The 27382-nt window shown below is 40.3% G+C and overlaps 1 protein-coding gene across 5 annotated transcripts in view; it reads right to left on the bottom strand.

The window, feature by feature from the left end:
- Window positions 1–27382, bottom strand: part of RALYL (RALY RNA binding protein like) — an 832191-nt gene that overhangs the window by 155623 nt on the left and 649186 nt on the right. For all 5 annotated transcript variants that reach the window (XM_070382900.1, XM_070382895.1, XM_070382896.1 and 2 more), the window contains one exon: window positions 15342–15417. In XM_070382900.1, the coding sequence (XP_070239001.1) occupies window positions 15342–15417 (76 nt within the window). The remainder of the gene's footprint in view (window positions 1–15341; window positions 15418–27382) is intronic.

Below are 27382 nucleotides of genomic sequence, written 5' to 3'. Positions count from 1 at the left end.
AAAAATAGCTGTTGGTTGGAGTATTATTTTCCTAAAACGATGTCTAACACGTGTTGACCCTCTCCAGACTCATTGTGACTGGCTGTCCTGCAGTGATAGGTTTTCTCTGTGCAGAGTCAGGAACGCAGAGCCTCTGCCCTCTCTCTCTGCAGTGATAGGTTTTCTCTGTGCAGAATCAGGAGCGCAGAGCGTCTGCCCTCTCTCTCTGCTGTGATAGGTTTTCTCTGTGCAGAGTCAGGAGCGCAGAGCGTCTGCCCTCTCTCTCTGCCGTGATAGGTTTTCTCTGTGCAGAGTCAGGAGCGCAGAGCCTCTGCCCTCTCTCTCTGCCGTGGGCCGTACGCTGTGCACTGAGGCTGTCACCTGCGCTTTATTTGGAACTACTCGGTTGCTCTTTGCAGCTCGCTGCACGGTGCCCTTTCCAAGCAGCAGCAACAGCAGTGGGGGCAAAGTGGCTGAGACACAGCGTTCAGTGCAACGGGCCGGTTAGTGTCAGACAGTCACCGCTTGCCTCCTTACTGGCTCACTAATTTGCAGTCAGAACTGCCCTCCCGTGCATCCCTGATTAGCGATTTTATTGCACCACTTGAAGGGCTCATAAATTTTTACTTTTTTGTTTTTGAAGATCGGATGACTTCAGCTTCATCCCTGCCTATACCCTACTCCTCTCTGCACTGTGAGCTCCTGACCCTGCGTTTAGCCCCGGCAGGGACCCCTTCTCCACGTGGGGCTGCTGGCCTGAGCTGAACTGTAAGACAAATGTTAATGATGTTGCCCTTTTAGAAAATTAACTTTTCTAACAACCACAGTGACTGAGAGTCTGGCTTTAAAGATGAAAGGCCATATGTGTTGAACTGGTTTCACATAGCACTGAGTACAAAAGTCCTCATGCTTACTTGCTTGCATGCTTTTGTGCTTATCATTCACTGCTGGTAAAGTCTGCTTTTAAAATCTCTCTCTCTCTTTGGTTATAAAACTCTCATTAAAGATATTTGCATTAGGTATTAAAGTTGCAATAAAAATACTATCCATATTCTCACTGTCCAAAGACAATTACAGTTAATATTTTGATCTCTATTTTTTCTCTTCATATATTTGTTTCATTTGTAATTTTGTTTTTCTGTGCCTATAATCCATACTGTTTATATAATTAAATGCTATTATATATGCTGTCTCTCTATTTTTTTTAATTCAACTCTCACATCTCTTCCCTTGTTACTTGAATACCTTGTAAGCATTCTATCTAGTGGATGTGTCATATAATTACTGCATAATACTTGGGTTGAATCAGATTATTCAGTAGTATAAATACAACCACAAAGAACATCTTGGGAATAATTTCACTTTTTTATGTTTTCAGATGTTTGGGATTATTCACTTAGACATACCTCTGGAAATGGAGTTACTAAATCAAAAGATACGAATATTTTAAGATACTGGATAGAGTATGAAGGAATAAAAGCATAAACCTGCTAATGAAGAACCTATGCCTTACTTTACTCTCTGGCTTGGAAAGTAAACAGCAAGATCCCAGAATGTTACAAATGGGAATAAATTAAGAAATCAGTACTGATAGTGAATACACTCCATCTTGTGACCAAGCCAGGGCAGTGTCTTTTAGAAGAAAAAATCCAAAAGCACGTTCTACTCTGGCAGAGAGCACCTCCCTGATGACTGCTGGTGCTCTAACTCTCGATATCTCATCATGCAAAGCATGAAAACACAGAGTGAGACACGGAGAATACATCACACAAAGGCAATGGCACCTGAGTTCTGTTTCTCAGGAGGCTTTTGTTCAACAGAAAACCTTGTTTTTACAAATGAAAGAAAACAACTGTTTCATGACGTGCGGGAGATTCTAAAGCACAGTGAAATCGCCAGCTGGAAGAAGAGAGCTGTGCGTCTTCCTCACAGCGGCCAGTCCCGGGATGGGGTGACATTTCGGCCCTCCCTCCCACGCTACATCTATCACCCCTTCCCACTTCTCCCAGTTCCAGAAGAGGAGGTCAGAGGCCCCCGTGTGACGATCATAACATCCAGGCGCGGTCGCTTCTCTTTCCATCTCTGGGGCTGGGCAGCCCACTCTAGCTTTCACCTCCTCCCATCAGGCAGCCGTGTGACTGATCTGAACAGTGCTGGTCTGCAGATCTAGCCATCTTGGGACACCACTCTTCTTGAGTTTCATGTGGTCGTTACAGGATAGTAAATTGCTTTGGGAGAAGCAGAAAGGAAGACTGTGTGGCTTGTTGCACTGCCATTTATCCTTGATTTTTGTTGAGAGACTTGATGAGAAAACTCCCATTAGTCTAAAAATAGTGTGTGTGTGTTGCATAACTATTACTGAGGGTTGTATCTGTTATGCTGTTTAGATGATTTCATGTGCAGTAGTAATCCTCTCAGAAAAGAGAGTTAGGGAAAAAAATCAATTTCTTGTCACGGATTGGAGGACTCTCTTTAATAGATGATTAATAGATTATCATGCATTCCGTTTTGGGTTGACTGCAGGGAATCTCATAGCTAAATCTGATGCCCACTTTCAATATCTTATTATTGTACACATCTTCTAAGTACAATTTTCCTGATCCTATCCACCCGCCGCAACACTCCCAACTTCTACCTCGTTCTTGGCTTTTACTTCTTAAAATTGATTGTATGATTTTTGCTTCCTTTGATTTTATCATAAGTTGCCTCAAATCAAACGAATACAACCATAGTCTTTCAAAAAGTTTTAAAGATGAATTTTCTGCATCAAGGAACTGTACTATTCAGCTTCTTTGTACCAGTACCATGTTTTTTTCTATAAGCAAGAATTTATTCATGGATATTTATGCATTAAGAACATAACAGAAGACTGCAAATAGGTCATCCTTTAACCTAGCAGAGAATTGCCTGCAGCAGAACTATTTTAATGGGTATTGTGTCAGCATTTCTTTAAACATTTTACATTAAAAGGTTTATAAATTATATTTGCTTCATGTTGAAATATGAGCTATATACTATAAGTAAGCATAATCGCTTATTTTTAAGTCTCCTCTTTAGGCAGTTAAAGGAAATGTTAACCTGTTTAGTTAACTGTGAATTTTAGCAACATTATCATAGCTCACAGCTCATTTTAAATAGCTTCTTAAAATACTTTATTATAGAACTTTTAAAAAAATTATCATAATAATGAGAATAGCTAAGATACGGACAACATCTATCAGAGTTCCAGGCTCTTTAAACACATATTATCTTTCAGAAAACTTTTCCTCTTCCTTTATGAAGCTGAAAATACTAAAGAATAAGAGCTCCACTTTGAATTACTGGTGATTTTAGTTTAGTTGAATTACTGGTGATTTTGCCCTGCCAGTTTTAGGATCCAGGCCACCTAAAAACTCTCTTCATCAAACACGTGCACAATTTTGAAGCAACCACAAAGTAAGTGTTTGGAACCTATTCTGGCTCAAAAGCATTTTATGTTTGCTTGGGAAGCGTGAACTAAAGAGAAGTCGCCCTCAGTTACCCAGATACATGGATGTTCAGCTTTGAGTTTTAGAAGCAGACACTGTTTGGTGCATAGTTTCTCTCGTGGGTATTGGCAACTGCACTTTTCCGTGATAGTAAGTTGGTTGCCCAGGGAAAATTGGATTAGAAGCAAGAAGAAAAGAGAGAGAGTGATTTGAGAGATAATGACTTCTACACAGCCCTGGCGACAACTTGCTTTCAGACTGAAGCTTATAGGCATATCAAGGCTGGGCCTGTATCCATTTCAAGACAGGATGCATTAGTATAGGGGGTAGGAATACATTTCCCTGTTCTCCGTACAGTCCATTTAAAAGCCCCAGAGCCCATTTCTGAGGGGGTTCATCAAACTCGGCAGGTGAAATAGACGCCTTTACCAGTGTAAAGTGGAGAAGGCAATGGCACCCCACTCCAGTACTCTTGCCTGGAAAATCCCATGGATGGAGGAGCCTGGTGGGCTGCAGTCCATGGGGTCGCGAAGAGTCAGACACGACTGAGCGACTTCACTTTCACTTTTCACTTCCATGCATTGGAGAAGGAAATGGCAACCCACTCCAGTGTTCTCGCCTGGAGAGTCCCAGGGATGGGGGTAGCCTGGTGGGCTGCCGTCTCTGGGGTCGCACAGAGTCGGACATGACTGAAGCGACTTAGCAGCAGCAACCAGTGTAAATGGGGACACTGACGCTGGAAGGACTGAGCTTCTGAAAGTGAATGTGGATTATCTTCGACCTTATACAAGAAGATGTAAAACAAATGATCAATAGCTAACTGGTAAACATCTTTTTAGTACACAGAGCAAATCAATACAGTGGAGATACCGAGACGCTTTTGCTTCACATTGATTTTGGGGGCTTAGCATTAGCTGAAATTAGCTTCTATTGCTTTCCTTTCTATTGTTAAGGTTCTGCGGGACATTGTGGATCCCCGAGGGTCCCTCTTTGCTGTGATGTGCCAGAGTCACTGTGAGGAACGGCAGTAGAACTCAATAAGTCAAGTGGGAAACAAGTCACCACAGATACTCTGCTGCAGAGTCACCTTGCTTGGCCCACACTTTGAAAGATTTTGATCATTGATTTTCCTTTAGTAACCTGCATTCATGGCGTTCACCTCTAACTTTGGTGATCGTGAGATGGTGATACTATAGGTTACTCTGTGACCATCTTAAGGACTCTTGTTGGCATTTGAAGTGGCAATCTTGATTTCCATGGTCATCTCTGTGGGGTGGGAAGGTTGCTATGAAAAACAAGTTTATAATAGCAACAAAGCCATATTTAGGAATGATCCTTAATAATATCCATGCGATGAGTGGAATGACACTTGATGCCTTACGTGTCTTACTGAGCTGTGCTCCTTGTGACCCAGAGAGCTTCCTCTGGGTGTTAAAACCTGTGCTCTTCAGCTTTGATAAATAATATCTTTGTTCTCTAGTTGTCAGCTTTACTCACATCAGAAGGGAAAGGTCTGTCTCCTTTACAAGCAGATGCAAAACCATCATACAGTTTTTCTCATTTAGCAATTGTTTAGCAGTAATTGGAACTTGGCATGCTGGGAAACTCACTTCCTGGGGGAGAGTGATTATTTCAGAGCACCATGGATACTTTGTAATGTGCATAGCACATGTGAAGCAGCAATTTATGAAAAGTGACAACATTCTTCCTAGAGAATGGATTTGCTATTCATCATTAGGACTAGCTCTAATATTTATGGAGTGTTCGCAAATGATTAATTACATTTCATTTACAAATAGCCTCATTTTTATTATAAGTGTTATTTTAATGAATTGTCTGTCTATGAATTCATGGGCAAGAATGAAATAATTTTATTTTTTACTTCTTTTCCCCAATCCCAGACCTGAACTTGGAGAAGGAAATGGCAACCCACTCCAGTATTCTTGCCTGGAGAATCCCAGGGACACTGGAGCCTGGTGGGCTGCCGTCTATGGGGTTGCACAGAGTCGGACATGACCGACGTGACTTAGTAGCAGCAGCAGCAGACCTGAACTTTCTGCTGCTCATCATGCCTTTCTTATTGCTTTAGTAGAATCAAGTGATCACCCCCCATTCCCCCCAGTTGCCTAAGCTAGAAACCTGGGACATATCTGTAACTCACACTCATCCTAACACCCCATTTCCAGTCACTCGTCATTTTCAAATGGCTCCTTGTTGCCGGCAGAATAAGAGCCAGATTCCTTTGTCTGATCAGCAGTCATAGAGGGATGACTGAGCCGCCACGGCCTGGTGATCCAAGAGGTGTATCCCGGTTCTTGGCACGAGATGCCGTCTTCATCTCTGTGACTGTCCCCACGTGTTCTCCGCCTGGCGTGCCTGTCCTCAAGTCCTTTGTCTGTGGAGTGAGCGCCTGCTTCCTCAGAAGTTGGCCTAATTGTCAACCAGGCTTTTCACTTCCTGTCCACCAGGCAGAACCTGTAATTCTCCCATGTATTTCCTCATAGACTGTATGTGTCCTTCATGTATGCTCCTTATGTATGGGTGTATCTAACTTATATAGATGATATTAATATACTGAAGCCTTACTGTGCTTTTGAAGAGTAGCATCTCTGTGTACCGTGATATTCTAGCACGAGTGATATGCTCAGTGAAGGTTGGCTAAACTGAGAATCCTGGTAGAAGTAACAAATCCAAGCAATGCATTCATGAATATTCCATTGTAAATACTACTTTGTGGTTGATGACGCACATAAAATGGACAGAAGTGAAGAAAAAAAAAATCTAATGGCAGATCACTGACATCCCCAGTAGAGGAAATAGACATAGAGACACAGTAGTTTAGGGCACAAAGATAAATCAGAGGTTACTCATAACCATAAAGATGGTTTCCTTTTATTTCATTATGCCTTCTCCTTGCCCTGCGGCCTTTGCATTTTCTGGATCATTTGTCCAGAAGAGCAGCTACCTCAGTGCCTAGACCATAGTAGACACAGAATGAATATGTCTTGTATGAAAGAATGAATGAACAAATGTAATTATTCTAGCTCTTTCATTTTACAGATGAGGAAAGAGACCCGAAGATGCAAAGAGTAGCAAAGTAGAAACCACCCTTTTTCAAGCTGCTACTATATTCCCTCCAATGAACTGTGCTTTCATCTCAATTATTCCATTTTATATTATTAAGAAAAATGGTACAGCTATTACGTTAGGTAAAGAACTTGAAACGCAAAACCTGTGCCCTATGAGAACACAGATCAGTGGCAACTCTTGTTCTCATGCTAAGTAGAGTCTACAGGCTTTCCTTTGTCACCTGCTGGCAAGATATTCATGGAACAGAAACATAATTGATTATTGGTTTTGGTGGGCAGAAATCTCTGTGCTTCAGAATTTGTATTGTTTATGTGGTAGTAGGTAAATAAACACAGGGAGTTGTGATCAAGGGACAAGATCTTTAGACTCGAAGGCTGAAAACCAGAGTTCAGTTCCTAATCTTGTTACCTTTCTTCGGGAAAATCCTTTATTGTCTTGGAAACTTAGTTTTTTCATCTATGGAGCAAGGCACATAATACCAACTTGGTCGTGTTCTGCGGTGAACTGATGAATAATGACTGTGAAATCACGGTTGGTCTGCATAAAGTAAGGTATTATTATTATTAAGCTTATGTAAGAATGGGGGCATGTGAATAAAAAGGATTTCTGAACTGCATGTTCACGGTCTTTTGTTCCCTCTGTTCTCGTTTTTCTTGCAATTTCAGAACGTCTCAGCCTTCTTTTGTGTAAATAGATGAAACTAGGATAAATAAGCATTTCCCCTCTAATGTTTTGTATACAAAGTATCAGATTTAAATAAACTTCTGCTTCTAAGTCTTCTGCATTCACAATTCAACATAACTTAGAGAAATAACAGTTAAAAAGACATTTGTTTCTTGTCATAAGCTTCTATTCTCAAAAGAAAACAGAAACACTCCAAGAACAGGGAAAATGCGAAATTAACATCGTTGCACAGACAGTGGAAGTTCTTTGATGAGAAGAAAAGCCATTGGCAGCTTTTTCTGATAATAATTGAAATTATGACATTTCAAAAATTCTGCATTAGCTGCAAGTCTATGCATACATTTAAAAATCTATCTGATTACAAATTATTTGCACTTCTCGGTTTCTTAAACATTGTCCTTTACCTCTAACAAGGTACAGAAAGCATCATTTGGCATTTGTTGATGACTCCATCTCTGAGTTTTAATATCAATACTGCTTTATGGCCAATTACCAACATTTGATAAGTCCTGTAGCTTTCTCTTTTTATATAAAAATGTTTATTAAATTAAATAAAAGGACATGGCCAAAATGAAAAAGCAATTATGATATATTTCCAGTGTGTCTTTTCAGATTGCTGATTGTCATACCTTAGAGAACCCTGGGGCATTAGGTGTGAAAAAGACCTTAGAACTCATCTAGTTCTGACCCTTTTACTTTATAGTCCGAGAAACGAAGCTGTGAGTGGCTGAAAAGGAGATAGGCTAATTTTCAGAGAACAAAGGCAAGAACACAGCTCCAAGCTATCTTTTGAGGGCTCTTCATGCTACAGTATATCAGAATATAATCGATTTTGATATGCATAACTCAATTCTCTTTTATTCAAATGATATCAGGAGAAAGGGGCCTCGCTCACCACTTACATTAGTTCTTTGGATGTGGACCCTGACAGAATGAAGATACGTATCTGGGACAGGGCCATATAAATTGCATGATAGCCGATCTCAACAGCGTGGAACAATTGGCTGAGTCTAACCAAAGGGGATTTAACAGAGATGCAGAGTCAGCACCTAGATTACAAAAGGCAATGGCAAAAGTACATGAAGTGGGATATATAGCTTAGCAGCGGAACACTTTTTTTTTTTTTTTTCCCCAAAAGTGGCTGTTTTTAAAGAATCAAAATTTCTATGAGTTTAATCTTGACATCTTCTCCAAATCAGTTGAATTTTACTTAACCAAACAGAAGTCTATATGGAACGATACAGTCTAGTCTAAGTAAGTGTGTTCTACTCCATCCATCTGAAATTGAGACTATAAGCAATGACCCTAAATCGGGGCATGTAGAGGAGAAAGACTGGAATGTTAAACTGACTCAGATTCAAGTATATTAGGAAAGATTAAAGGAATTAGTTAATATCTCTCTAGAAAAGAGAAGGATTTTACTTGTTTTTTCGAGGAAATAGAGGTAAAAGAAACACATTCTTTGTAACAAAGAGGCTGCATGATCTGCTGGAAAGAAGTCAGGGCATGGCATCAGAAAGCACGAGCTTGATAGTTGGCGCCATCATTTACCAACTTGATGGACATGGGTTTGAGCAAGCTCCAGGAGTTGGTGATGGACAGGGAGGCCTGACGTGCTGCAGTCCATGGGGTTGCAAAGAGTCACACATGACTGAGTGACTGAACTGAACCAAACCATTATTTACCAGTAGCGTGACCTAGGGAAGATTTCTAAGAAATGGCATATCAGGTTCTTGATCTGCAAGATGAGAGTAGCAACATCTACACTGCAGAATTGCTGTGAAAATTAAATAATATATATAAAATATGTGCAGTACATGACATGCACTAGTGAGCAAATGTTAGCCTTCTACCACTTGTTAGGTAGAGTCATGAGAGACTTTTATTAGATTTTACTAGAGGAATATCTTATAGATATTAGGCGTGAAAAGGACCTTAGAACTCATCTAGTTCTGACCCTTTTACTTTATAGTCCGAGAAACGAAGCTGTGAGTGGCTGAAAAGGAGATAGGCTAATTTTCAGAGAACAAAGGCAAGAACACAGCTCCAAGCTATCTTTTGAGGGCTCTTAAGGGTTGCTTAAGTGAAAATGAAAAGGTTAGGCCAGATCCCTACCAATGCTCCTTGATATAGCTATACCACCAACATTTTGCTGTACTTTATGCCAATAAGGATTTCTCTTCAGAATATTTGATTCTTTATAGGTTATATTCTCTTTTAAAACTGTAAGAATTTTTACTACCACAATTCATAAAATAAACCACTTTGGCATTCCTGCCTTGAGAATCCCAGGAACAGTATGAAAGGCAAAGAGATATGACAATGAAAGAGGAACACCCCAGATCCATAGGTGCCCAGTATGCTACTGGAGAAGAGCGTAGAAATAGCTCCAAAAGGAATGAAGAGGCTGAGTCAAACCAGAAAAGACATCCAGTTGTGGATGTATCTGGTGGTGAAAGTAGAATCTGATGCTGTAAAGAACAATACTGCATAGACATCTGGAATGTTAGGTCCATGAATCAAGGTAAATTGGAAGTGATCAAACGGGAGATGGCAAGAGTAAACACTGACATCTTAGGAATCAATGAACTAAAAAGGACAAGAAAGGGCAAATTTAATTCAGATGACCATTGTATCTACTATTGTGGGCAAAAATCCCTTAGAAGAAATGGAGTAGCCCTCAGTGTCAGCAAAAGAGTCTGAAATGCAGTACTTGGGTGTGGTCTCAAAAACGACAGAATGAATTCTGTTTGTTTCCAAAGAAAACCATTCAATATGACAGCAATCCAAGTCTGTGCCCCAACCACTAATGCCAAATAAGCTGAAGTTGAATCGTTCTATGAAGACCTACAATACCTTCTAGAACTAACACCAAAAAAAAAAAAAAAAAGATGTCCTTTTTGTCATAGGGAACAAGAATGCAAAAGTAGGAAGTTAAGAGATACCTGGAGTAACAGGCCAGTTTGGCCTTGGAGTACAGAATGAAGCAGGGCAAAGGCTACCAGAGTTTTGCCAAGAGAACGCACTGGTCATAGCAAACACCCACTTCCAACAACACAACACGCGACTCTAGACATGGACATCACCAGATGGTCAACACCGAAATCAGATTGATTATTTTCTTTGAAGCTGAAGATGGAGAAGCTCTATACAGTCAGCAAAAACAAGACTGGGAGCTGACTGCAGGTAAGATCATGAACTCCTTATTGCAAAATTCTGACTTAAATTGAAGTAGGGAAAACCACTAGACCATTCAGGTAGGACCTAAATCAAATCCTTAATGATTATACAGTGGAAGTGACAAATAGATTCAAGAGATTAGATCTGATAGAGTGCCTGAATGATTCATGGATGTTCATAACATTATACAGGAAGCAGTGATCCAAACCATCTCCAAGAAAAAGGCAAAATGGTTGTATGAGGAGGCCTTACAAATAGCTGAGAAAAGAGACGTGAAAGGTGAAGGAGAAAAGGAGAGAGATACCCATCTGAATGCAGAGTTGCAAAGAATAGCAAGGAGAGATGAGAAAGCCTTCCTAAGTGAATAATGCAAAGAAATGGAGGAAAAAAATTGAATGGGAAAGACTAGAGATCTCTTCAAGAAAATGAGAGATATCAAGGGAACATTTGATGCAACTGCTGCTGCTACTGCTAAGTTGCTTCAGTCGTGTCTGACTCTGTGTGACCCTACAGACGGCAGCCCACCAGGCTCCCCCGTCCCTGGGATTCTCCAGGCAAGAACACTGGAATGGGTTGCCATTTCCTTCTCCAATGCATGAAAGTGAAAAGTGAAAGTGAAGTCGCTCAGTCAGGTGCCGGGAGCCGGTGAGGCATTCCACTCGTGACAAAGGTCATGAGGAAGGAGGCTCAGCATATGCAAAGGCGGGATCGAGCCTCAGGAGTCCCCCTGGATATTCTAGAGCATCTACCCCCAAAAAACCAGAGTCTGCCTACTTTATTGCTTTGTGCTCTCACCTCTGACTTTACTGGGGGCTGTCCCCCACCACCATCTCGCTCTCTCTGTCAAAGAGTTAACTTACAGCTCCAATTAATAAAGTTCCTGGGCAATTAGTGTTCAAATCCAAACCCCTCAGATAGCTCTCTAACTCGCCTGACAAGTTTACCCGGACTCCTACAGCTATGCATACAATTGTTTACAGTCTCCCAGCCTCGAGAGGCACGGGAAGCTTAAGATATTCAAATAGCTTAGAGCCTCTCAGAGAGTAAGAAACTGTCAGAATAAAACTAGTATAAGATTTCATTGATGAGCCAATGTTTGTTGCCAAGTTTTCACATCCCCTGAATTGTATCCTTGAATGTGTATTAATTAATAGTTGGTATGTAGAAAAATAAGTAGTGGCCTTGGTGTTAGTAACTTTAGACCCTTAAGGTAATAAATTCTTTCCTTTGTTGTAAACCCATTACACATCCGCCCTATAGGAATGCAATTTTATCTTCGAAAGATGGCGCCAAACCTTAAAATAATTACTCTTAGAGAAAATAAGTCTTTGTTGATAAGTCTTTGTCAAGAGTCATAAATTGTTAATAGGCCTTCTGGCCAGAAGATGATGTAAATCACCTAAACCATTTGTATACGATAAATTTGCAGGAAAGAAACCCTGGTTTTTGATAAGGATCAAAAACTGCTGACTTTGCATCCCCTATTATCCTCTATGTGTAACTTAGGGTATAAAAGCCCCTGTTGAAAATAAAGCTACGGGCCTTGCTCACCAGAGCTTGGTCTCCCCGTGTCATTCTTTCTTTTCACATTCTGGCTAAAGTCTCCATCTGGAGTGCGGAGGTCCTCTGCGACCATTTATTTGCCTGGGCTTCTAAGACCCACTCGAGAAGGTGTCTAAGGTGGGGCACCTTCGGCTATTCGAGAGGGCGCCTGCGGCCTCCGTGGTCAGAGCTAACCTGGTGTCACGGGTTATATTGATTTTCCACATAAACCAAGCTACTCAGCCTCTTTTCTTCACTGAATTTTCCCACTGAGCTATCCTCATTCTATTACTCTTTATATCTTGAATTAACATTTGAATAGGTCGCCGACGCTGTCTCCCCTTCGAATACCCTGGATCAGCCGGGGCTGAACCTCGGCAGTCGTGTCCGACCCTTAGTGACCCCATGGACTGCAGCCTACCAGGCTCCTCTGTCCATGGGATTTTCTAGGCAAGAGTACTGGAGTGGAGTGCCATTGCCTTCTCCCATTTGATGCAAAGATGGGCTCAATAAAGGACAGAAATGGTATGGACCTAACAGAAGCAGAAGATATTAAGAAGAGGTGGCAAGAATACACAGAGGAACTGTAGAAAAAAGATCTTCACGACCCCGATAATCACGATGATGGTATGATCACTCACCTAGAGCCAGACATCCTGGAATGTGAAGTCAAGTGGGATTACTATGAACAAAGGTAGTGGAGGTGATGGAATTCCAGCTGAGGCATTTCAAATACCAATAGATGATGCTGTTAATACGTTCCATTCATCATGCCATCAAATTGGGAAAACTCAGCAGTGGCCACAGGACTGGAAAAGGTCAGTTTTCATTCCAGTCTCTGCCGGGAGCCAGCATGAGGAACTCCGCGCGTGGCAAAGGTCATGAGGAAGGAGGCTCGGCATACGCAAAGGTGGGATCGAGCCTTAGGAGTCCCCCTGGAAATTCTTGAGCATCTACCCCCAAAACCAGAGTCTGCCTACTTTACTGCTTTGTGCTCTCATCTACACTTCTGACTTTACAGGGGCTGTCCCCCACCACCTCTCTCTGAAAAAGAGTTAACTTACAGCTCCAGTTGATAAAGTTCCTGGGCGTGACAAGAATGTTTCAACCTACAAACTCCTCTGAAGGTTATTCCGGCCACATGTAATTGTTCACAGCCTCCCAACCGTGAGAGGCATGAGATGTTCTAAACTGTCTAAATACAGATTCCTTTGATCAGTTAAAAGATTGATTAGAAATTATATTGCTGAAGGGTTTTTCTCTTGTTGGGCCAATGTTTGCTGCTAAGGCTCCATATCCCTTACCTACTGTGTCCCTGGCAGTGTATTGATTAATATAATTGGTGTATAGGAATGTAAGTAGTACCTTTAATGTTTGTAACCTTGGACCCTTGAGTTAATTCTTTTTCTTGTTATAGCCCACCACACCTTTGCCCTATAGGAACGCAATTTTATCTAATGCTTTTGGAGGGTGGCGCCTGACTTTAGAATAATCACCTTTAGAGAAAAATAAGTTTCCTGAAGAAAGGATCTTGAAATGTTAACAGCCCTCTTGGCCAGAAGATGATGTAATTCACCTAAACTTTTGCATATGATAAGTTTGCAGGAAGAAAGCCTGGCTTACTGCTAACTCTACCCCTTCCCCCATTATCCTCTATGCACAACTTAAGGTATAAAAACTACTTTGGAAAATAAAGTGCGGGCCTTGTTCAATGAAACTTGGTCTCCCCATGTTGTTATTTCTCTCACCTTCTGGCTGAATTCCCACTTTGAGCGTGGAGGCTCGTCAAGCCTACTAATTTTGCCTGGGTTTCTAAGATCTGACGGGGGAGGCCTTAGTGTCTCCTCTCCTTCGGGAGAACGGGAGGACACCTGCGGCCTACATAGGTAACGTAAATTCCTTGCTTTGGAATTTTATTAGCTTTCCACGTAAACCAAGTTATTCAGCCTCTTTTCTCCACTGAATTTTCTCACTGAGCTATCCTTATTTGATCACTCTTTATATCTTTAATTCTATCGTATCCTGATCACCAAAGCGATCTCCCCTTTGAATTCCCTGGATCCACCGGGGCTGGACCCCAGTAAATCTCAAAGAAGGACAATGCCAAAGAATGTTTAAACTACCACACAACTGCACTCATGTCTTATGCTAGTGAAGTAATGCTCAAAATCCTCCAAGCTAGGCTTTAACAGTACGTGAACTGAGAACTTCCAGATGTACAAATTATATTTAGAAAAGGCAGAGGAATCAGAGATCAAATTGCCACCATTTGTTGGATCATAGAAAAAGCAAGAGAATTCCAGGAAAACATATACTTCTGCTTCATTGACTCTGCCAAAGCCCCTTTGACTGTGTGGATCACAACAAACTGGCAAATTCTTCAAGAGATGGGTATACCAGCCCACCTGACCTGCCTCCTGAGAAATCTGTATGCAGTTCAAGAAGAAACAGTTAGAAATGGACATGGAACAACAAATTTCCAAACTGGGAAAGGAGTACATTAAGGCTGTATATTGTCACCCTGCTTATTTAACTTATACGCAGAGTACATCATGGGAAATGATGGGCTGGATGAAGCACAAGTTGGAATCAAGATTCTCAGGAGAAATATCAATAACCTTATGGCAGAAAGTGAAGAGGAACTAAGGAGCCTCTTGATGAAGCCAGCTTTTTCATCTCCTCTTTCACTTTTAAAATCCAGTATTCAAAAAGCTAAGATCATGGCATCCAGTCCCATCACTTCATAGCAAATAGATGGGGAAAAAATGGAAACACTGACAGACTTTATTTCTTTGGTCCCCAGAATCACTGCAGAGGGTGACTGCAGCCATGAAATTAAAAGACGCTTACTCCTAGAGAGGAAAGCTATGATAAACTTAGACAGCATATTAAAAAGCAGAGACATCACTTTGCCAACAAAGGTCCATCTAGTCAAAGCTATGGTTTTTCCAGTAGTCACGTACCCATGGTGAGAGTTGGACCATAAAGAAGTCTGAGCACCAAAGAACTGATGCTTTTGAACTGTAGTGTTGGAGAAGACTCTTGAGAGTCCCTTGGACTGCAAGGAGATCCAACCAGTCCATCCTAAAAGAGATCAGTCCTGAATGTTCATTGGAAGGACTGATGCTGAAGCTGAAACTCTGATAGTTTGGCCACCTGATGTGAAGAACTGACTTATTTGAAAAGAGCCTGATGCTGGGAAAGATTTAAGGTGGGAGGAGAAGGGGACGACAGAGGATGAGATGAGATGTTTGGATGGCATCACAAGAATTTCAGAAAACTCTGGGAGATAGTGAAGGACAGGCAAGCCTGGCATGCTGCAGTCCATGGGGTCACAATGAGTGGGACATGACTGAGTGACTGAACAACAAAATCATAAAATAGTACTTGCGTACTCACCTGTAAAGCGCAGAAATGGGCCTCTTATTTCCAGGTTTTGGTCTGTATGGTTTTGGTTCTCCTGCCATATTGATATCTGAAAACATAAAATAGCACTGATTAAGAAAGTATTAAACCATTTGTGAAAATAAATCTTGAAGTTGCATTATCTTTTTTTTTTTTTTTTTGTCTGTAAAATGTTATATGACATTCATTTATTCCTAAGTGTTTTCTGAGCACCTACTCTAGGCCAGGCTCTGTTTGAGGTATTTCATGTACCAAATGTATTAGATCCATGCCCTTGTGGGACTTGTCTTCTATGGGGAGGGAGGGCATAGATAGTTAACCACAAACATAACAAATAGGAAAATGATGTAACATATCAGAAGGTGCAAAGTACAATGAAAATAGCAAATATTGGACAAGGTAGAGGGATCAGGAATGCTCACTAAAACTGGAAAGGGAAAGAGGGAGAATGATTGTAAAGCAAGTATACTCCCATAAAAATTAATTTAAATAAAAGAAAGAGGCAGAATGAGATGTCCTACTGACTTGCAGTTTTGCCTGGAATGTCTCTGTATAGACGTTTTCATAGAATGAAGGTTTGTTCAGAGAGGAATTGTTACATTTCCTTTGGTAATATCTTCTCCATGGAAGCAGAGAAGAAGTGTTAGAAGGGTGGAATTATAGAGCAGACAAGGTTTACTGAGGGAACAGCAAGATGCATTCGGTAACTGGCATGTTCAATTACAGAGTTCTGGAGTGATCTGAGGAAAAGACAGCACACCGCTTGCTTTCAAGAACTAAAACTATAACAGAGTCTCTAAGATAAGATGAGAAGATGCCTAAATTAAGTACATGACAAGAGAGCATTTGCATCAATTACCAACCTTAATATTTTTAAAAAATGTGTAAAACTGTTATGGTAAAGGGTGGTAAAGGTTTGAGAAGTGATATAAACTGTTATATTTAATAAAGTTAACATTTCCAGAGGATGATAAAAAAAGAAAATCTAAAGGAAGTGAACTTTAAGAAAAGCTTTGGAAGAAGTGAGGGGCATTATTTTGACAGAAAAGAAAGGCAAAGTTCTATTTCTCATAAGTGAAAAACGAAAGTGTTAGTCACTCAGGTTGTGTCTGACTCTGCAACCCCATGAACTGTAGCCCACCAGGCTCCCCCGTCCTGGGATTCTCCAGGCAAGAATACTGGAGTGGGTTTCCATTCCCTTCTCCAGGGGATCTTCCTGACCCAGGGATTAGACTCAGGTGTCCTGCATTGCATACAGGGGGCTACATACACTGTCTGGGATGGTTGGACCACCCATCAGTAAAAGCAACCAAAATGTCTAGATGGAAAATAATGGATCTCTTTTAAAGTAGCTGACACTGGTGTATAGATGATTCACAACACTGTGTTGGCTTCTGCTGTCTAATGAAATGACAGTTATGCGTATACCTCTCTCCACTGCTCGTTTAGGCTGCATTTCCATATAGGCCATTACAGAGTATTCAGCGAGTTCCTGTGCTGTACAGTAGGTCCTTGTTGTTATTGATTTTATATATAGTAGTGTGTAGATGTCAATCCCAGTCTCTCAGTTTGTCTGCCCTCTTCCCCCTCGGTACCCACAAATTTGCTTTCTAAACATCTGTGATGCTATTTCTGTTTTGTAAATAGGTTCATTTGTACACATTTTTTAGATTCCACATATAAATGATTTCATATGATATTCATCTTTCTCAGTCTGACTTACTTCACTCAGTATGACAATCTCCAATTCTAATCATGTTGCTTCAAATAGCATAATGTTATCTCTTTTAAAAAACACATTGGGCTAACATCAAAGTAAGGCATTCACAGAAGCCTACATCTGAGTGGGCGTGGCAAGCCAATGGAGATGGAACACTGAGCCTGGCTTGGTCTTGAAGACGTCTGCTGAAACCAGAACTTGAGCTTTTGTTCTCACATCCTTTGGAATCTGAGGGGACAGGAGGCAGGGCCCACACTGAAGGATAGGAAATGCATGCGCATCTAATTCAACAGCCATATGTGGGGAAATCCTTAACTAGGAAGAGAAGGAAGCCTCTTCCACCTGCCAAAGAATATCAATATACAATCCACAGTAAACACCATACTTAATAGTGGGTCAGTGGGCACATTTTCTTTAAGATCAAGGGATTTACAAAGTCTTTTACTACCACCATCTCTATATAACACTGTACTGGATATTGTAGACAGTGAAGTAAGACAGGAAAACAATATCAGAAATGGGAAAGAAGAAATTAAGCTGTCATAATTGCTGATAACATGTGGGTCCACAAAAAAACTCTGAAGCATCCACAGATTACTACAATTAAAAGAGTCTTTACAAGTTTCTTGTATTCAAGGCCAATACACAAAATTCAGCTGCATGTTCCTACACGCCAATATACAAAATTCAGCTGCATGCTCCCTACACGCCAATACATATTTAAACATACGTATTTAAATATACAAAATTCAGCTGCATGCTCCCTACACGCCAATACATATTTAAACATACGATTTTAAAGGATGCCACTTGTGTAACATATAAGTACCAAGGGATAAATACATTATAAAATTTGAAAGATGTTTATGAAGAAAACTATAACTCTGTATTGGGAGATTTTACAGTTATTTTACATAAAAAGAGAATTTGGAAGGCTTGATAAATAAATTTATCAATTCTCCTCAAGTTGATATATTGATTCTACATGTTCACAATAAAATCCCCAAATACTCTTTTCATGTCTATGGGGCATTTGACAGGCTGATTCTAAAATTTATATGATAGAGCAAAACATCAAAGTATCCATAATATACTTGAAAACAAAAGCTGGCAAATTTGCCTTATCAGGATTTATTTTAAAGCTGTAATAATGAAGAGAGCAGTTTTGATACAAAAAGAGAAAACAAACCAATGTAACAGACTAGAGACCCCACAAACTAACTTACAAATAGATGAAATACTTAAATTATGATAGAGCCCGTTCAGCTGACAAGTGAGTAAAAGATAGACTTTTGATGCTGTAACAATTGGTTATTGGTTGTTATTGTTTATTTTTGGTTACTGGTTATTGTAGCAAGGAAATATATGAAATTGGACCTCTAAGTAAAATAATTAAAATCTATTAAAATCTGTTAAAAATAGATTACTTATTAGATTAAAAACCTAAATGTAAGAGGCAAAATATAAAACTTTTAGGAGGAAATACAGCAGAATATCTTTATGAGATCAGAGTATAGAAGGATAATCTTAAACCAGACATAAAAAGCACTAGCCTTAAAACATAGGAATGATAAATTCTACTACGATAAAAATCAAGTGCTTCTGCCCATCCAAGTCACATTAAAAATGAAGAGTCACAAATTAGATAAAGAAATCCTTGATGAAAGATTTGTTTCAGGAATATATAAAGCATTCAAGTAATAGGAAAAAGAGACAAACCACCAAATAGAAAATTGGGAAAATTAGTTAAGGCACTTTACAGAAGAGGAAATATGAATGCTGAATAAACACATGAAAATAGTCTCAACCTCAGTAGAAGTGGTAAATGCAAGCGAAACCACAATGACATATAACTGGTACCCACTGGATTTACAATAGTTTACAAAGTCTGACAATATCAAAAGTTGATGAGGCTTTGGAGCAAGTCAAACTTGTATACATTGTGACTATAAGCATAAATTAGTGAAACTATTTTAGAAAATAATTTAGTGGTTTATAATACACATAAAATGCTAAGTCCTGTGACCCAGGAGGCATGCACCTACAGAAACTCTTGGATGTGTGTGTCTTGTAAGAGTGTTTATTGCAGTATAGTAAAAAATTCATAGAAAAACACAAATACTCATTGGCAGATAACTGGATAAAAGCATTTTGTGATATATTTACACATAAGCATACTACAAAGCAGGAAAGAGTAGGGGGGTAGAGAGAGAGAAACACAGAGCTATTGGCTACAACGCTGATGTACTGAAGAATCAGGAACAACACTGAGCAAAAGATGATATCCTGGAGGAACAGTGACAGACTGAATCCTTTTATGTTAATGAAAATACAAATTTAAACAGTACACTGCATGGGAATGAAAATACGCATAATAAAACTAAGAAAAGCAAGCAGAAATGAGCAAATGAGCTCAGGATGAAGGTTGCCTCTAAACGGGTAGATGAGGATATGGGACTTGTGAAGGATATCTAAAGGACTTCAAAGTTAATCATAATGTGCTATTTCTTAAACTGGATAGAGGAAGTAAGTTTATAATATAGCATCACACTGTATAACTTAAATCTGTTATAAATTTTATTTTGAATATAAGTTTTATATAAATATTTAATTGTCTTCATATATTTATATTTAATGTGTATCCAAATTTTTAATTTGTATAATAATTAATACAAAATTATAAAAGAAAATGATAACAAAGGTGGTAAGGTGTGTGTCGATAAATATTCAGGTCAGGGCAGTGGGTTTTGGTGAATAAGGATTTCAGGAGAGATGGCGAGTGGGTAAATAGAAGAAAAGAGCTGTTGGGAGGATGGATTACTGGATGGGAGAAGATTATTAGAGCCTCCAGTTAGAAATTTTCATCTGATTTGAGTGGGAAATAACTTTGGATTCTGAGTAAAAAACAGTCCTGAGAATGAATTAGGAAGACACTGACTCTTATATAATTTGGAATAAGGCCCAACAACGATCTAGGCTGTCTAAGCCTTCACATACGACAGAGTTGGAACAAAAAAGTGAGTGAAACAAATGAAGATTTGTTATTTTTATAAGCTCCGTAATGATGGTAGAGGTACATATCCAGGAAATATCATTAGACACACTATTGTATTTCTATCTTAGAATTCTTTACTTTTGAACTGAAACAAACAAACAAACAAAAAAACCATTCTCATAAGTAAATAAAAAAAAGAGAGAGAGACTTGAGACTATCAAAACAAGTATTGTAACATCCGTTTTAAAAATCATCTGTAGCTAGTGGCTCTGAGTTTGATGGTGGATCCATACAGTGGGGGAGCTTCCCTGGTGGCTCAGACAGTAAAGATTCTGCCTGCCAAGGCAGGAGACCCGGCTCGATCCCTGGGTAAGGAATATCCCCTGGAGAAGGGACTGGCTCCCCACTCCAGACTCTTGCCAAGAGAATTCCATGGACAAAGTAGCCTGGTGGGCTACAGTCCATGGGGTTGCAAAGAGTCAGACACGACTGCATGACTAACACTAACTACATCCGATGGAGTGCTTCCCTGACGGCTCAGTAGCAAAGAATCCGCCTGCCAGTGCAGGAGACGCAGCTTCCATCCCTGTGTTGGGAAGATCCACTGGAGAAGGAGATGGCCACCTACTCTATTATTCTTGCCTGGAAAATCTCAGGGACGGGAGAACCTGGGAGGCTACAGCTCATGGGAGACAGCCTGCCAGGCTCTTCTGTTCGTGGGATTTCCCAGGCAAAAATATTGGAGAGGTTTGCCATTTCCTACTCCAGGGGATCTTCCCAACCTAGGAATTGAACCTGCCACTGCTACTTTGGCAGGCAGACTCTTTACCACTAGTCCACCCGGGAAGCCCCAACATACAAGGGAAGATGTTTTATGAAAGGTTGTCACACAGCAATTTCAGACAGCAGGTGCAAAGAATCTTTTTTTCTTAGAGACACTGGATAAAGTCTGAACACTGAATAGTGTTCAAATGCATCATTTTCCTTTGAATGTTTATAAATGTATGGTTAAATATGGAAATTTATGTATGTTACATGGCTATAGTAAAGATCATCCATGTCCTGGCGTTAGTGGACAGGGATGCGTGTGAGAGGGGCTGGATGTAGACAGGGGAGCAGGAACAGTGGGCGTGAGCTCAGGAAATCAAGGAACATAAAGCATGGCCAGGGTCTGGATGAGTGAGTGTTTCCTTTGTGTTTAGCTTTATTGATACAAGATTTCATTGTGTTTTTGGAACAACCCATCTTATTTGGAAGGCAAAGTTCAGGTTCGTCTATCTCAAAAGCTGCTGGCCTTGAAGAAAGCCTCCAGACAGTGTAAATAGCCTCTCGACCCTGAACTTTGTGGTCAGCTGCAGAGAGACCTCCCAAGACTTCTTTCCCTGATTGTGCGGGGCTGTACAACTCACCCACAGGAGGGACCAGAGGAAGAATGACCAAGGTCCAATTTTCTGCCACTCTCACAAGACATGAACTTTGGAACAAAAGGTTGAGATACAAAAAATAAAGTGGCGTTTCTTAAATTCCCGAGTTTGCAAAGATTCTCAGTAAATACCAACATTAAAAAATCTTACATTACCCTCAAAAAAGAATGTAGATTTCATCATCGCAACAAATGCTTTTGAAATGGGTCAAAAAAAATCCTAGTTAAATTCCTACTTGTTATGCAAAAGTACATATTGAGGTACTTATATACCAAGGTGATGGACTGTATTATCGGAGAATTAAAATCATATTCTCGTAGAGGGCGTTGATAAAACTAGACAAGCACTATGCAACAGAAGTCTCCTGAAGAGTTTCTGCTTGGGTTTGAGACAGGCTGAGACCTGGGCCCTTTGTGGCCATGCTGCAGTGTTGGCATCTAGACAAATGTCTCCTCAAGCAACAAATTACAGAAATTATAAGGGGCTAAAAATAACTGCAGAAAGTGAAGAAGAACTAAAGAGTCTCTTGATGAAAGTGAAAGAGGAGAGTGAAAAAGTTGGCTTAAAGCTCAGCATTCAGAAAACTAAGATCATGGCATCAGTCCCATCACTTCACAGCAGATAGATGGGGAAACAGTGGAAACAGTGGCTGACTTTATTTTTCTGTGCTCCAAAATCACTGCAGATGGTGATTGCAACCATGATTTTAAAAGATGTTTACTCCTTGGAAGGAAACCTAGACAGCATATTAGAAAGCAGAGACATTACTTTGCCAACAAAGGTCAGTCTAGTCAAGGCTATGGTTTTTCCAGTGGTCATGTATGGCTGTGAGAGTTGGACTGTGAAGAAAGCTGAGCACTGAAGAATTGATGCTTTTGAACTGTGGTGTTGGAGAAGACTCTTGAGAGTCCCTTGGACTTCAAGGAGATCCAACCAATCCATCCTGAAGGAAATCAGTCCTGAGTGTTCATTGGAAGGACTGATATTGAAGCTGAAACTCCAAATACTTTGGCCACCTGATGCTAAGAGCTGACTCACTAGAAAAGATCCTGATTCTGGGAAAGATTGACGGCAGGAGGAGAAGGGGATGACAGAGGATGAATGGCATCACCAACTTGATGAACATGAGTTTGAGTGAACTCCGGGAGTTGGTGATGGACAGGGAGGCCTGGCATGCTGCAGTCCATGGGGTCGCCAAGAGTTGGACACGACTGAGCGACTAAACTGAACTGAAAAATAACTGCATGCCTGCACAGTTGAGGCAAATTCTGGACAAAAAGATACAAGAAGACCAACAAAGCCCAAAACCAGTTTTGAAGAGTAGGGAGCAAAAGCTGGGGGTCAGAAGCAAAAGCAGAGTGCTGCACAGGATCTCTGTACAAACACCACCGAAGGAGTGGACAACCCGCCTAAGCCACCCCTCCAGCCCAACCTCTGAACACACTCCTACCCTCACCCAGTAGAGGAAGCAACTTGCATCCCCTGAGCAAGCAGGCAGGGAAGCAACAAGAGAAGCTGTTCATTGTTTTTCTCTGCCTCCTGCTGGATGATGGGCCCAATAAAGCTTTGCCAGAATTGCTCGTCTGGTCTCTGATCGATTTGTATTGATTAAAGAGGTCAAGAGCACTGGTCAGTAACAAGTTCACCATATATCACACCTGTGTAGAGACAAGCCCCGCCCCACCTCCAACCCTGTCCAGGTGTAAAGACAGTGCAGCTAAACGGAGTTAAAGCTTTATCTCTGCCTGGAACTTCCCTGGTGACTCAGATGGTAAAGAAACCACCTGTGATTCAGAAGACCTGGGTTCGAGTCCTGGGCTGGGAAGATCCCCTGGAGAAGGTAATGGCTATCCGTGCCAGTGTTCTTGCCTGGAGAACTACATGGGCAGAGGAGCCAGGTGAGCTACAGTCCATGGGGTCACAAAGAGTTGGACATCACTGAGCGACTATCGCTTTCTTTTAGGAGATGACTGGAGATTGCAGACCTCTACATGGAGGGAGAAGAGGCATTTGCACTTTGTCATATGACATTATGAACCTTGGTAAGAACCAATTATGAAGCTGATTGAATAGATCCTATGTCTACTTTGAAGTTTTAATATTTCAAATGAGCATGAAAAAATGTGAAAAAATTCAAATGAACTCTAAAATGATCCTTCTACTATTAAATTTCAGATTCAAACAGTTGAAACATATCCCACTGGGTTGCTAACTATGTCTTTTCATAGTAAATTGCTTGAAGTATATTAAGGGTTCCAAAATCTAATCAATTTTCTTCTTTATTTTTAAACTAAATAAATGAAGCTAATACCATGAGAGAAATATGGTATAAAGTCACAAAACTGAAAAAAGTCAATAAGCTGAGCCTATTCTGGTTTGAGGTAAATAAGATGAGGCAAATGGGAGACCGGTACCATTCCGAAGCATCACCCCTGAAAAGGATATCCAACACACGCAAATATATTTATTTGGCCAATTCTTGTTAGGGTACTACTAAAGACGAGAGTAAAAGCTTTCAATAATTTGATGCTTTGGACTCTTGGGAAGATACCTCCAATTCTGCACCCAAACAGATGTGACTCTTCTTTGCACTCCCCGTTTTACTTCATTACATCCTTCTCCCAGAACTGACTGCTGAGTGTTTGTCCCTCTGACTTTGGACTTCTAAAGGGTAGTCGCAGCTCAGCTTCGCAGGCTCTTCAGTGTCCTGAACAGAGCTGTTGGTGTCGTATGTGCTCTAGGAGTCCACTGGTTAACCAAACTCATACAAGCCACAGGCTGTGTTCTTGCATCGGTCGTGATGTGTCCAGCCAAACACGCTTTGTCAGAGCACTTCCTAAAGTGGTATTTATCTAAACAGTGTTTTGGAAGGTGTTAATAAGTATGTTGCCAAATAAACAAGTCATGGTAAAGTAAATTTGGTAAAAATGTGATAATATTTCTCTTTCTCAGATATTTGTGATGCATATTAAAGGAAAAAGATTCTGGAAGCAAGAAACATCCCATGGTGTTTAACTCAAATGCATATGAGAGAGAGAGAGAGAAGTTTTTGGACAGCACACTTGTTAACATCCAACAGAACAGAATGCCTCTGAACATTGGTTTATGAGATACCCTGAAATATATGCAAAAATATTTCCCATTTATTTATTTGCTGTGTTTTCAATTTAGAATATCCCTTTTGGAAAGATAATTTAACATTTTGAATTACACTAGTACAATAAACAAATACTCATTACTTATCCCTGCCAACAGTGAACCCTGATGGCATCTGTTACTTCTAGAGAAATTCATGCTTGATATTGAAGTGACCTCTAACTGATAATAAGGCACCCACATTATCAAGGTGTTTTTGTTTGTTTTTTGTTTTTTTTGTAGATGAGGAAAAATGAAAAGAGATATTTTTCTAAAGAAATTAATTAAAAGTAGCGTCTTTACTCTTGGGATTGTTTTGTGTTTGTTTCTTTCCTCAGGTTTAAATAAAAGTTTAAATAATTCATCCATGGCATATAGACTGCCAGGAAAAGTCATTCAGAGTCTTTTATTGTTCACATTTGGAAGATTTAGGGATTCATTACCGTTCCATTGAATAAAAATTCAGGAGGTAAAGAAAATAGTCTGTTATGTTTGACAAATGAATGCATAAAACCATTCCTCACCCTAGTATAAACACTATACCATTAAAAAGTGCCTTTGCAGTTATTATTAGTTTAGAGCCTCAGCCCATCCTGTGAAATAAGCAGAGCAGGGGGTCTTTATTTCTGTGTCATGTATATAGATGTTTGAGATATCGAGAAATTAAATGGCTTTCCTAATAATATCGTTAGCTCATTTTACTCTCGTCTTTATTATTGAACATGGCACAGGTGCCAGGCACTGAACCAGTAAGAGAGGGGGTACCCTGCCCCTGCCCCACGAGAGATGGCTGAGCGTTGGGCACTGCACCAGATTCATGTTCTAGAATTTTCTGTACTATCGCATTGCTCTTAACCAGACTTTGGATGCCATATTTCTTAGCCGCTTAAACCTGGTTTGACTGTGGAAAGACCTGTAAAATAATACATTCTGAATCCCCAGGAGCTGTGGCATCACTGAGGAAAATGTATGATAAAAGAATGCTGCAGGGAGATCTGGCTGGCAGCAATGGGGAAACAAACTTGACTTTCAACTGAGCTGCTTGACGTGTCTTGGCCAGGCAGGCTTACAACCCTACAGTGTGATGGAGCTGCCCCAAAGGGCTTTTGGTTTAGTTGCGAAGTCGTGTCCGACACTTGCGCCCCATGGACTGTAACCCACCAGGCTCCTCTGTTCATGGGATTCTCCAGGCATGAACACTGGAGTGGGTAGCCTATCCCTTCTCCAGGGGATCTTCCAGACCCAGGAATCAAGCCTGGGTCTCCTGCATCGCAGGCAGATTCCTTACCAAAGTGCTTTTACTCCGAGAGAAAAATGCACCAGATTTGCAGAGGTAAACGTATGTTCTAAAATATGACCATTTGAAGCATTTTAAGCCTAAATCTGAGAGTGGAACCAATTCCGCACAAAAGTAAATGGCTTTCTAATCTTGTTGTTTTTCCCTTCACAGATTCAAAGCTAGTTTTCATACTTGATGTATATCCTTAATAGCATGTTAAAATATTCTCTGTTATGGGAATGAAACTGTAGTCTAATTTTACCAGGCAGTCACTGAATTGTGACCATTTTAATGAGCCTTTGGATCTAGTTTCATAAATTGGCTCTGACGCAGCTCTATGGTACGCCGGCCTCTGTCACTAGAATGCTAATGCAAAGATCACTGGTTGGCCAGATTCCCATTTGTTACCAGAAAACACCCTGACACTCCCAGGCCCCATCTGCAAGGACAAATGAAAATGGAAACTTGAACTTATTACTAATTAACTGGTAAATCTGATCATTGTATGCCTTATTCAGATTCAAACTGCTTTTAACCCCAATAGAAACTAAAGTAAGAAAAAAAAAAAAAGCAGGCATATATGCTGCTGCTGCTGCTAAGTCACTTCAGTCGTGTCCGACTCTGTGCCACCCCATAGGCAGCAGCCCACCAGGCTCCCCCATCCCTGGGATTCTCCAGGCAAGAACACTGGAGTGGGTTGCCATTTCCTTCTCCAATGCACGAAAGTGAAAAGTGAAAGTGAAGTCACTTAGTCGTGTCTGATTCTTAGCGACCCCATGGACTGCAGCCTACCAGGCTCCTCCGTCCATGGGATTTTCCAGGTAAGAGTGGGGTGCCATTGCCTCCTTCGAGGCATATATACTTGGATGCTTATTTTTATTTACGTCTATTACTTCCAGTGTTTATATTATGAAGAAAATAGAGATGCTACAAATCATCCATTTTCATTTATCAAATAATTATTGAACGTACAGAACGTGCCAGGAACTGCGCTAAGGATTTGGTAAACAGATATAAATATTGTCTTTGTTCCCAATTTTAATTGACAAAATACTTCTATAGGTGTTGAGGGAAATAATATCAGTAATAATTATTAGTGGAAAACAGTCTCAATTCTTACACATATCAATTTTTACATTGATATGTGTAAATATATTAGCCCAAATATTTTCATAGGTACTGTCTTTTTACCATTCATAGAGTCCTTTTCCTGGCATATTTTTTTTAATAAGTTAAAACTTCTCCAACATGTTTAATGTCCTTTTGACTGTTCCAGCAAATGTAGATGCCATCCAACCACAAGCATTCTCAATTCTTTTCATTCTGGTATAAAATACAACTATCTAATTATAAATAGAAGCCCCATCAAAAGGCTTTTAGACAAGTTGAGTTATTTCAAAACATTGTCATAGAAAAATCAAAATTAAATCATGTACATCTTTATAACATTCATTGTTGATCTACTCCAGTCCTTTGCTTCTG

Source organism: Bos mutus, chromosome 14 (assembly GCF_027580195.1).
Source record: "Bos mutus isolate GX-2022 chromosome 14, NWIPB_WYAK_1.1, whole genome shotgun sequence".
NCBI lineage: Eukaryota > Metazoa > Chordata > Mammalia > Artiodactyla > Bovidae > Bos > Bos mutus.
This window is presented reverse-complemented; position numbering and strand designations above follow the sequence as displayed.